This window comes from Sturnira hondurensis, unplaced genomic scaffold (assembly GCF_014824575.4).
Source record: "Sturnira hondurensis isolate 20B ecotype Veracruz unplaced genomic scaffold, ASM1482457v3 Scaffold0007036, whole genome shotgun sequence".
Classification (NCBI taxonomy): Eukaryota; Metazoa; Chordata; class Mammalia; order Chiroptera; family Phyllostomidae; genus Sturnira; species Sturnira hondurensis.
Window position 1 is genome coordinate 2,579,210 of NW_028079667.1, and position 12,940 is coordinate 2,592,149.

The 12,940-nt window shown below is 41.6% G+C and overlaps 1 protein-coding gene across 2 annotated transcripts in view; it reads left to right on the top strand.

Annotated features, from left to right (window-relative positions):
* Positions 1-12,940, top strand: part of FRAS1 (Fraser extracellular matrix complex subunit 1) — a 425,396-nt gene that overhangs the window by 277,143 nt on the left and 135,313 nt on the right. For both annotated transcript variants that reach the window (XM_037051016.1, XM_037051015.1), the window contains exons 24-28: positions 2,534-2,674; positions 3,617-3,757; positions 5,285-5,425; positions 8,120-8,390; positions 11,816-11,900. In XM_037051016.1, coding sequence (XP_036906911.1) covers positions 2,534-2,674; positions 3,617-3,757; positions 5,285-5,425; positions 8,120-8,390; positions 11,816-11,900 — 779 coding nt within the window. The remainder of the gene's footprint in view (positions 1-2,533; positions 2,675-3,616; positions 3,758-5,284; positions 5,426-8,119; positions 8,391-11,815; positions 11,901-12,940) is intronic.

Sequence of the window (12,940 nt, forward strand, 5' to 3'; positions counted from 1 at the left end):
TGCCCCATTTACTGTAGATGTTTAATCCCCTACATGGGGAAAACCCTCGTCATAAGTTTACACTCTGATAACAGCAAGAAGGCTCTACATATGTATGTATGGATGCATGTATTCGTCCATTCATTAGAAGTTTGATTGGGGAGGTGAAAAAATGTATTTGTTAAACAAATACTTCTGAGCACCTACTATGTGCCAGACACTGTGCAAGGTATTGGTAACTAGGCCAAGGGCAGCAAACTGGAAACCCTCAGCTTGTATTTGGTGGGCCGAATATTCCAGTGTTTTAAAATGTCTCATGTTTGCCTTTTAAAGAACAGAAAACCTCACACACAAAAAGTGAGATCCTCAGTTTCTTTTGAAAATTCAGATGTTCTGGCGAAACTGGATTTACATGCCCAGAATGCAACAGGAGGTTGGAGATGAGCAGCTGTTGCCTCTGTTGGACGGAGCATGATCTGTGCATGTCCCCGCCGTCCCCACCTGTCCCTCTTGCATCACATCAGGCCTACCTCAGGGATTTACGTGACCGCCCTCAGTCCTGTAGGCACTTGCATTTACAACTCGAGATTGCTAGACTCCACACATAATGAGGACAAGACTTGTATCTGATTTGTTGGTCACTGCTTAACCTGCTGAAATGAGTGAAGACATAGTCCTTGTTCTCAAGGAATTTATACTGTCAAAAACCAATAGCCTTTCTCTTTGTTCTCCAGTGGTTGGAATACTTTTGCTCTTTGAATGCCTGTGCTCCGCCAGGGGAGCAGCAGGGGTGAAGAATGGATTTTCCTTGCTCCCCTCTGTTCCCTTTTCCACTCACCCATTCCACATTTCCCTCTCTGTCTCCAGTTCTGCCAGAGAAACTAGGGCTCAGATATGGGGGGCAATCATCTTTCAAGTAAACTCGTTAAGCCTTTGCAACATCACACACTTTCCATTCTGAGAAATTCTCCTTGGTTGTCAACTTAGGTGGTCTCCTGTGCTGCAGACCACAGAAGCTTTGGTATTTTCTTTTCCCCTCCTAACCAGTGGTCGTTAGTTTGTGGTGAAAAACAAGATTATCACAAATCCTCCCTGTTGTAAATGATTTCATAACCATGCTGGCAGTTTTCAAGGCTCTGTGTTAGTCATTTTCCCTCAGGACTGATTCAGGTGAATAAATGAGTGAGATTAACTTTATAAATCTTCATGGAAGCACATGCACTGTCTTGCACATTTACCTGCTTCCTTGGGACTTAGAAATATTGCATCAAGGAAGAGAGAAAAGTGACTAATGAAAGGTTTCTCCAGCTTAGCAGGGAGGGGAGGTGGGATGAGGCAGCACCCAGCGGAGGTAGTTCCCCAACATAAACAGTTCAGCAAATATTTATGAAGCGGTTGCTATGTGTCGAGCACTGTGCTGAGTTCTTTACATTCATTATCGCATTCAGTCTTCACAGCAGCCTTATGTAAAAGGCGCTATTCTCATCCCTGTTTTACAGATACAGAAACTGAGGCTTAAACAGTCTGAGGAAGCTGTGTGCAATGTGTAGATACAGAGTGGTGTAGCTGTGACTTACATACAGACTTAATCTGATTTCGAAACCCAAATACTAGACCACGCCATGTTGTCCCTTCTTCCACGCACGAAGGACTTACCTTCTCAGCCAGAACTTGGTTTTCGAACATGAGTTTTCTGACTGGCATAGCAACTGCCAGGGCCATTAAAAACAATGGCGATGACTATAATAATCACAGTAAAAACACCCTAGCAGCAATGTGTTTTTCTTGGTACCCAACCCCTGAGATTGGCTGTAGTCCTGATGTTGAGCCCGCTCCCCTGTATTTCAGACAATCCCACTGGATCATCTGGGTACACATCTATGGCTGGGACCCACTGGAGTATAAGCTCCTTGAGGGCAGGGCCTACATGTATCACTTTATACTCTCGTTCCTGCTGTGTATCCTGTAGGGGCTTGTCAAGTGAATGGACGTGTAAACGAGTCAGTTCTTCTGTTCTACATGAGCTCTTCTGTTATTTTAATAAGCCCTTTGTGTTTGGACAGTTCCTTTATGCCCCGTTTAATTCTACCATTGTTGGTTCTCTCCTATGTGTTAGTCAGCACCTGGGTTTTGAGAAGCAGAGAGTCACGTGGCTGGTCTCAGTGGAGAGAATAATACATCTTTATTGACACTTAGACGTCCTTTTCCTCTCAAGCAATTGGTGTGTGGAGCAGACTGGCCACTCCCTGTAGCAGGCTTTGCATGAAGACATGTGGCTTGGGGATAAAGAACTCAGGGCCCATGGAATAAGGTCGAGCTGATCTGGCTCCTCAGCAGCCCCACTGATAAGCGGGCTCTGCAGGAGCCCAGAGTGATCCACACACGCTCATGTCTCACATGATTAGGAAACACTAAACTTCAGAGAGTCTTTCAGACTGTGCAAGGAAAGCCTGTTTACCTGACATCTCTTACATTGTCCTCATTTTCCTCCTGGCAGCTGCAGGCAGCATCCTTGTAATTTAGGAAGCTGATCTAACGTGAGCTTTCTTTCCAGAGTGTGATTGGAGTTGCAGTGCATGCAGCGGGCCTCTGGAGACAGACTGCCTGCAGTGCATGGACGGCTACGTTCTCCAGGACGGGGCCTGTGTGGAGCAGTGCGCACCAACATTTTACCGGGACTTGGGCCTCTGCAAGAGTAAGTGTCCGGAGCCCCAGCTCTGTGCTCAGCCAAGCACCAGCCTCCTCTGAGTTTGCTCTTCTGAGAAGGAGCCTGTGGCAAGTTTCCATTCTGGCTTTTCATTTAATTTCTGGTTTCTTTCCTAAGGAACTTTTCTTTGGTATAATGAAAATCTCTCTTTTCCCTCTCCCATGCCCAAATACAACATTTCCTAAAATTTGAGGGTCCTTTAGGAATATTGGGGGTATATGGCCACAGAAACAGGTATGTTTAGACCATTACTTCTGGATTTCCTTCAACGTTGAGCAGGCCTATGTGCTCAAAGCAGAAATGGCTGTGTACTCTGGTCACCTGAGCACATGGAACAACTACATTACTTCACCATCTACTTCCTACAACCCTCCACACACCTTCTATCTCACCATCAACTTTTTGGCCTCAGAACCCCCTTTTGCCTCAATTTAACACCACAGAATCTTCAGGCTCTGAAGTGCCCACCCAAAGTGCACAGACAACATTCTTGGGAGCATTCTGGGGAGACTTGGATAATTAACTAGATGAGTCAGAAAAAGATGGACACTTCAGCGAAAGCAGTTACAGAGCACCAAGGACTAGTTAATAATAACGAGAAGGGCTGATATCTGTTCATTTCTAGTTTGCCTAGTATTTGCCATAATTTAATCTGATCTTCACCCAGGGAGTTAGGTGGGATAGTACGCCTACTCCCATTTCATAGGAGGGAACGCTGAGGCTCAGAGAAATGGAGTAACCAGTTCTGTCATCCAGCTGGTGGGTACAAGAGTAACGACTGGAAGCCTGGTTCCTTGACTCCTAGTCTGCTGCTTTGCCTTGCACACCAGTTTATATTGTTTGTTACTGTCTAACACTGCCCCACTGTGAGGGCCAGGGGCCCCTGGGAAAGCCATGCACATTCCTGTTGACTTGACTTCTGTCTTTCAGGCTGTGACAGCCACTGTCTCCAGTGCCAAGGTCCTCGCGAGTGCACCCGCTGTGAGGAACCATTTCTCCTCCTGGAAGCCCATTGTGTCCAGGAATGTGGGAAGGGATACTTTGCAGATCATGAAAATCGCAAATGCACAGGTAACTTGGAAACCATGCTGAGTTCTCTGGCAAAAAGTAAAGGCAGCAAGCAATTCGGGTGTGCTGGTCCTCAGGGCACCAAGGAGAATCAGAATTAGAGGCAGCATGAATCCCCAGGGCCCTTGGCCTGAGTAAATGATGACTTCCCATGCACTCTACCAATTGCTGGTTAGATAGAATATAGGCCAGCAGGCCAGTAATTCTCTTGCACGAAATCAATATTGTTCCTAGTGGCCTTTATAGAAATGAAGCCAATATTTTATGGAATGTAAAGCTTGTATTGAACTAAGGTGTAGTATCCACTAAATGTGGATCAACCCTGTTGATATGAGTACAGAATTTTCAGTGCACAGACTGAGTAACCAGTGACCCTGATGTTGCCGTGATATCCTTAAATAGTAGGATTTCTGGGGATACTTAGTGATACATCGGCCTTTGGTTACAACACTCAAGTTAAGCCCAAAGTCTTCGTCACCTTGTCCACTGAATTGTTCATGAGAGTTTCCTTACTGTGTTCTCCTCATTTCTATCAAAACTTGGTACTGTTTGTCCCACTTTAATGAATACCTGGCATTTAATAGTGATGCCATTAACCAAGCATAGCATTTTATATTTCACCAAATTTCTTCCATCTGTATTATATCATTTAATATTCACAATGGCCTGGTAAAATATGGCAGGCACTGTGAATCCTGTTTTACAAGTGAAAAAAACCAGAGGCTTAAGAGTATTAATCAGGGCAACATAAAATAAGATATTAGACCCAAGTTGTTTTATTCTATTCCAGGGCCCTTTAAATTATACTATGCTGCCTCTCTCTAACAAAAACTTAATTATGGAAGCAGAAAAATTAGGCAGTGAACACTCAATTTATAGATTATTAACTTGACCCAGAGAAGTAATCTATGGTCCTTTAAATAGATTGCTCTCCTCACGCATTTAAAATAATAATAATAATAATGATAACAATAATGATAAATAAAAGAGTAGCAGTGATAGTTCTAGTGTGATTGAGTCTTTTTGTGTTCTAATGTGTCACTGTTCTAGTCACAACACATTAGAACACATGGAATCTTCCCAACAATCATTTGCATTGGATGCTATTGGTGTCCCCATTTTTAAGACAAGAAAATTGCACCAAAGATTGGCAAAGGAACTTGCCCAAGTTTGGCAGCTGGTACGTGGTAGAGGAGGAACAGTACCCAGTGGCTCTTAACCACTATAATCTGCCTCTCATACCAGTCAGGACAGATCGGTACTATTAAACTTTGTAAACAACCCATTCACGTGAAACATTTTCAGATCGAAGTGTGTAAAGCACAAGCACTCTCCCTATTCACTTTCCTTCCAGGGGTAGATCAGCTCTCTACGAAATTCTTCAGGAAACTGTTGGAATTTTCTTTTGCTGCAGTTGGGGACCATGTGTTGTTGCTTGTGCTCTTGTGCATCACTTCTTTACCACTGGTGGCTTCACCTGGGCACCTGTGCCTTTGTTGTGTCTCATCTGGTGTGTCCTACCTTCCATAGCCTGCCCTCAGGGGTGCTCTCAGTGCAGCCACGGAAACCAATGTCACCGCTGCGAGCATGGGTTCTTTCTGAAGAGTGGCCTTTGTGTCGGCAGCTGTGTTCCTGGCTTCTCTGCCCACCCTCCTAACGGAACATGTGCTGGTAAGTACTTCTCCACAGTGGTCGGGTGAATTCGCCTGTAACTTCCTATGCAAAGGCTGGCTTTGCACATGCATTTGACTCATGTGATGTGAAAGGTGGGATTCCTACTCAGGGGAAACCCTGGTGCTGCAGAACAAGAAGCTCTTTATGGAACATGAAAGATTTGGAAAACTTAACTTCTAAGATTTTTAGAGGAGAAAAAGAAGCAGTCTGTGCTTTAAAACTCAACCATGAGATCAGAAATTTGGCATAAAACTTACCTGTGTTCCTGAACTACAACTATGTTATCAGAAATTACATGTATACTTATATATAGTTTATTTATATTTATAAAAAAACTTGTAGAGCTACTTATGCAATGGTGCACCCTTTGTGCACATGCTGGAGATAACTTATGAATAAATAAGGAATAGTGTGAGCAGCCTGCCCCATTAGGCTCTCACATTTGAAATGAATGGATTTCAAGCCACACTGTTTGCCATTAAGAATAAGATAACAAGTTAAAGGGAGGGAGCTAGTCTTGTTCAACACGTCAATAGACATTTCACCTCACCCTATAAAGAGAAGCATATTTACATTCTGTCTTAATTTTGAACCTCAGAAGTTTCATAGGTGAATAAAGCTTGGGAGTGCTGATACAGCTGAGCATTCCTCGACTTTTGGGTAACCCTTATCAATAACAGTTGTATTTTCCATCTCTGTATTTCTGACATCCAAAAATATTAAGACTTCATATGAGAAGAAGTATGTTTGGCTTATTTTCTTGGTATCCTTCTGGAAACCCCGAGTACTTGAGAATCAGCTTACTCCTCTTGGGATATAGTCCAAGTCAATGTGCAAATATCAGTTCCGCTATCACTAGAGTGATCTTACAGTAGCAGTAATTCCTTCTGAAACTTGGCATTTCCTAACTGTCCTGTTCGACCTACACGTAGAAGGAAACACTGCCAATTCAAGCCCCGGCAAAACAGCTTGCAGGAGACAGAATGGTCAGGAATCCTAATTCACCCATCAGATGTTTTCTGTGAGCAAAGACTGTAAAATTTTTAAACAAAGTATATATATATTTTGCATGAATTCTGAATATAAGTCATTGATAATCCTACTTCAATGTAGATTAACTAGTATTGTTCTAACATTGGTATTACACACTTGCCTCTTTCTTTGCCCTTGGTGGGTCTGATGGCCAGATGTGACAGGTGTCTTAGCATAGGACCATGGTTCTCAACCCCGGGTCCCATTAGCATTACCCGGGGAGTTGGTAAAATCACCAAGGTCCCACCCAGAACACGTGAGTCAGGATCCCTGGTGGTGGAGCCCCAGTATCAGTATTGTTTTAAAGAACCCTGTGGGATTCTTCATCATTATTGTTATTATTGAAATATAATTCCCATACCATAAAATTCACCTCTGAGGCATGCAGTTCATTGGTGTTTGGTATATTCACAGTTATGCAACCGTCACCACTATCTAATCCTAGGACATTTACTCAACATAAAGAGAAATCCACTAACTATTGGGAGTCTCTGCCCACTGCCCCCTTACCACGGCTGCTCACAACCACTGACCTGCTTTCTGTCTCCATGAATTCACCTATTCTAGACATTTCTCATAAATGCAGCCATACAATATGTGGCCTTTTATGTCTGGCTTCTTTCGCTTGGTATAATGTTTTCAAGGTCCCTCCACGTCGTAACATGTATCAATCAGCATGTCATTTTTTATGCTTAAATAATATTCCATTGTGTGGATATACCACACTTTGTTTATCTCTTCACCAGTTGAGGAACACTTGGGTTGTTGCCATGTATTAGCTAGTATGAGTAATGCTGCTATGAACACCTGTGTGCACATTTTTATACGGATATATGTTTTCAGTGTTCTTGGGTATATGCCTAAAAGTGAAGTGGGTGGGTCATATGGTAGCTCTGGGTTTAATTATCTGGGGAACCGCCAGCCTGTTTTCTCAAGTGGCTGCACTATTTCACGTTCCTATCAGCAATATATGAGGGTTCCAATTTCTCTACGTCCTCGGGAGCAGGTTATATTGTTGTTCCTAGTGGGTGTGAAGCGGTAGCACTTTGTGGTTTTAATTCGCATTTCCCTGATTCTTAATGATGTCAGCCACCTTTTTTGTGTACTTATTGACCTTTTTATATCTTCTTTGGGGAAATGTTTATTCAAATTCTTTGCCTATTTTAAAATTGGGTTACTTTCCTTTTACTCTATTGGAAGAGTTCTTTCTATGTTCTGGATTCAAGCTCCTTTACAGGAACACCTGATTTGCAAATATTTTATCACATTCTGCAGGTTGTCTTTTTGCTTCCTTGCTGGTGTTTTTTGAAGCACAAAATTTTTTAATTTTAATGATGTCTAATTGATCTATTTTTTGTCACTTGTGTTTTTATGTTATATCTAAGAAGCATTGCCTGATTCAAAGTCACAAAGATTTAGTCCTATTTTCTTTTAGGAGTTTTATAGTTTAACATGTAAATGAAGATCCTATGCTATTTTCCTGTGCCTCCAGGGTGAGAAGCAATGGGTTAGAAGGAAGCTTATGGTGTACAGAAGCCTGGAGTCTCATCTTTGTAGTTCTGAATGAACATTAGAAGCCTATTACTTTCCAAACAAACACAACGCACTTGGTGATTGATGAATCACCAAACCTGACCTTTGGATTCATGTGTTTTCCAGGCAAAATTCACACTCCTGGTCTTCATGTGAATGGTTCTCTCACCCTTGCAATTGGTTCAATGGCGCCACTGGATTTTTCCCTCCTGAATGTCCGAGACCAGGATGGCAGGGTCGAAGACCTCCTGTTTCATGTTGTGAGCACTCCCACCAACGGTCAGCTGGTGCTCTCAAGGAATGGAAAGGAGGTTCAGCTTGACAAGGCTGGCCGTTTCAGCTGGAAAGATGTGAATGAGAAAAAAGTGCGTTTTGTGCACAGCAAAGAGAAGCCCAGGTGACTCAGTGTTCTGTTGCTTTCCTCCCGCCTCCTTTCTGCTGGTGCCTTGCACTCGCTCCATCCCCCTCGCTTCCCCCCTTCTCAATAGTTATCCCTTCTCTTCTGGGAAAGGTCGATACTCCACAAATGCCAAATGCTTTCAGCTGCCTGTCATTTCACTGTAATTGCTCAGAGAGTGCGCTTTTGTTAGAGGCATTTTCATTTTATCACATAATTATGGGTAGTTCTCTGATGTGACAGGAAAGTTCCTCGTATAATTACCCAGTTTTTTGGCCCAGCAGAGAGAAAACTAGTTACACACCAAGGTGCTGCAGCTGTGTCTTCAACGTTAGCGCCATGCGCCAGGAGTAGGGAGTGGCTGGAGGGTGGAGTGCACCCTTTTCAAGGTAGTGAGTGTGTGGGTCCTAGAGTTTCAGAGCTGGAGGAAATGAAGAGTCCCAGTTAACTTTTTATTATCCACTGTCTGGGATTAATTGTGGTTAATTTTTAAGTCTGATCCAGTTTTCCTCTGAGGCCTAGCACACTTCTAGATGTCTCCCCACCCCAGCTGACATATGCTTAGGAATGCAATCGAATGTGAACACTAACCCGAGCAAATATACTCATGTAATTAGCAGAGTAAATCTACTAAATGGAAATCAGAGAATGCACCCCAAAGATTGGCCTGTTGGGTTATCCTTCACCCTGCTCTGCTTTATTAGTGCAGATAATTCCGAGCAGACTGTATGTGTAAACAAGGATCCGATACTCAGGGAACAGTGATAAGGAAACAGTGACTATTTTCTACTCTCACTGCTAAACTTGAGATTTTTTTAAGGTTTGTGCTAGGACATAGGTGGGGAGAAAGGTAAATGGCACTTTGCCTATTTGCAGTTCAGAGCTGCTGAACCAATAACTTCAAATGATCTTACGGGAATAAGAGCAGCTAATGTTTATGGAATCCTATTTGTGAACGAGGCACTGTGTTACACACTTCGTGTGAAGTCCATATATATATAATGTTTTCAGTCTCCAGATAGAGAAACCTAGAGAGTAATTAATCTTGCCCAAGGTAGTGCACCCTAGGAGCCCAGAGCTGAGACTCCAACCCAAGGCCCTCAGAGTGCATAGCCCATGACTTCAGCTGCTGTGATTTCTTCCTTCTAAATAATAGTATGAATAATGGGCATGCTTCCACCCTACAGGGGCAAGTATTGCTATAGAAGGAGCTTAAAAACTCTAGTGTTTGATGCCATAGAGTTACTCGTCAAACTCACACTCTCTCCTGCATTCGTTGTGTTGCAAGTATAGTTAAGTGTTTACAGCACATACACACACATACACAAACAATAGTTGTTTGTCTTGGGATCACTATCAAAATTTGTATAAAATACATAAAGCTTCAAAGACAACCAAAGTGAAGCCTCTTACCTACCTAATCTTTTTAATTTCACACCATCTGATTCCTTGCTGAGTCAGCTCTGTACCCCTAAATGGACAAAGTGGTGGTAACTTTTTAGAGAATTTGTAGTACTTTTGGGGGATACTCATTTAACGTTGGATTTGTTTATCTAAAAATTTAAATGAAAGGAAGAATGAGAGGAATAGTAAAACAAGCAGAACCGGTAGAAACTCATGCAAAAAGGAAATAATACGTCTCTGAAGAATACAAGAACAAAAGGCTCAACCTGCCACGTAGGTTCGTGGGTTTGTTTTTCCCCATGTAAACACTGACTATGATTCTTTATAGCCGGAATTTTTTAGGGTTGCATTCCTCTGATACTGGAGTGCTCCTATGAAGTACAAGACAAATTGTAAATATAGTCACAGTAGCCATGATAAGCTGGCATTGCTGAGATTGCTGAACACAGTCATTGCAACCTCATTGCCAACAAAAATCTTTTTCCCCAGTAGGTTGGTAGCAAACACCCCTTCATGGTTTATGTTGTTGCTCCCATCAGTTGAATTCCCTTGAAGTCTGGAGGTGGGGATGAAGCGGATCAGGACTTACATGGGTCAAAAATGAAGGGAAAGATAAAATTGGAGGGAATAGAAGAAAGCATTTTTAAACCAGATTTATTGAGGTACAGTTTACATTTAATGAAATTCCCTATTTCAAAGTGTACTATTCTATGAGTGTTAAGAAATGTATACTTACTGTCTTACAGTTTTGAGACTGCAGTACATTCAAGATATAAAACAGTCGTATCACCCCCCCCCCAAATTCCACTTACAATCACTACGTTCCCCAGTCCCTGGCAACCACCAATCAGTTTCTTACCCTTGTAGTTTTGTGTTTTCTAAAATGTCATATGAATGGAATCATACAGTATGTAATCTTATGTTTCTAGCTTTTGCCATAATGCTTTTGAGATCCATCCGCATTCTTTCATGTATCAGTAGTTAGTTAAAATATTTTAAAGAACTTTTAAAACAGTGGTTCCTATCATAGACCAGAATTCAAACCCTCTCATAATGCATGAATCACATCTTAACCAGCCCACAGTGAGTTCTGTGCCTAGTTTGGCTTTGAAAGTAGCAACTCCTACCTTCCTTTCTAGTAGTCTCTGAGGCTGCTGAAACAACACTCTTTTATAGTAAGTAAAAGCCATAACAAAGAGTGAGCCTTATTTTGTCTTCTTAATTAGGAGTCTTTGGTTGCAAGCAATGGAAGTCAGTTTAAGCTAGATTAAGGAAAATAGTACAGTTTGTTGTAGCATTGCAAGTATGATGCACATCTCAAAATCACCAAGGGCAGTTGGGCTCAAGGGCAAGCCTGGAAGCCAGAAGCAGGAACAGGAAGCAAGACTCAATTCTTTGTCTTGTCTCTGTGTCTTGGCTCTTAGGTTTCGTTTACCTGACTTCCTCCGCATTCTCATCAACACTATAGACTGTGGTTTCCCAAAAGTCAGTAATCAGACATCCTTCCTTAATCAAGTCCACATTAGATGTTGCATGTGTGTGGCTGGAGGGGGTGGATAAACAGAGTCATGTAATAAACACATTGCAAACATTGGTATTTGGGGCCCACTCACATGAATTGGGCAGAGCTTGGGGACAGGGAAGAGGGTCTCAATTGGGAACTGTAGAAACTATGAAAACCCCCTTTTTCATTGTTCAGTGTTACTATTAGCCTATGATGTATTATGAACCCTTCTTGGTCCCAAAACTGATTTTCAACTTTTTATATATTCAACTTAGAAAAATAGGAAAAAAGTTTACATAACTGTTATAATGAGGTCTGAGAACACACAATAGCTTTACCTGAATCTCACTAGGTTCATCTTTGTCTGGTCATTTTTGTTTATGGTCTGAATATTACATTACTGTTGTTTGATCTAAATTCTTCCATGAACATAACCTGAAAATATTTTTAGTCCTTGTCCTTCTAAAAACTAACTTAATGATTATATTTATAATTTCTTTTTTGGGACTTCTTTTAGGAAAGGTTATTTTTCTCTGAAAATTAGTGACCAGCAGTTCTTCTCTGAGCCACAGCTGATCAACATACAAGCATTTTCTGCACAGGTAATAAAAATGCCATGTGATTAATAATTTTACATGCCCATTTCTTATGCACAAATCAAGTTTTCTTGCAGTTGTATAAAGAATGATTAAGTGAATTAATCTTGTCTCAGTTTCCTCATGGAATAATTGTTTAGTGCTTGCAGGCAATAACAACCAGAACAACAATGACTAATACATCTATAGTTCTCTCCGTAATGTTTCTCATTTAATCCTCAGGACATCCCTATGAGGTATTATTGTCCCCAATTTACCGATGAGAACTCTTAAGTCAGGAGGAGGTTAAATAACTTGTCTATGGTGGTACAGCTAATTAACAGAGAGCCAAGATTTGTGCTCAGTAAATCTGAATACAAAGTCTGTGTTCTTGACCATTATATTATGGTGCCTTATTTTGCTGTACTGAATTGCAAAAGTAGCCCATCATGATAATTTGAGGTGTTCAGGTTCTGAACACTTTCCTCGCTCTTAGATAAATGAGTTTCTTTTGTCTAAATATAACTCTCTTTTGAATGTGGGATGATGTAGAGTATGTTTGCCTATCTGTCATGCAGCGAACTGCATTTATCTTAGTCAGCCAGAGGATCTTATTGAGGATCTACTTAAATGCTGCGCCAGTATGGTCATCAGCCAAGCATTGGTCTGAGGATATCATGGTAGATGTTGTAAAACATTGTGATGGTTCTTCTGTTCTCATCACTCATCTTTGTCAAGTTGTACTTATGTGTGCAGAATATATACAGTGGTAGAAGCTCTGAGTAATTGGGCTTGAGGGACTGAACAGCTGACAAGTGTAAAGAGAGTAGGAAGATAGATACATTCTTAAGTTGTGAACAGTAAGAGAATGGGACATCATCGTGGCGAGCCAAGGCTGTCTAAATATCCAGATCTCAGTAGTATGTTAGACAAGATTCAAGGAAGGGCATGAGGTCATTGCTTTTGAACTGATATTTTTATATCTTTGGTCCAAAAATGAAAAGACTAGGGACTGTGGATAACATAGACTTGAACCAGAAGTAGCCGCCAAATGGTATGAAGGGCCC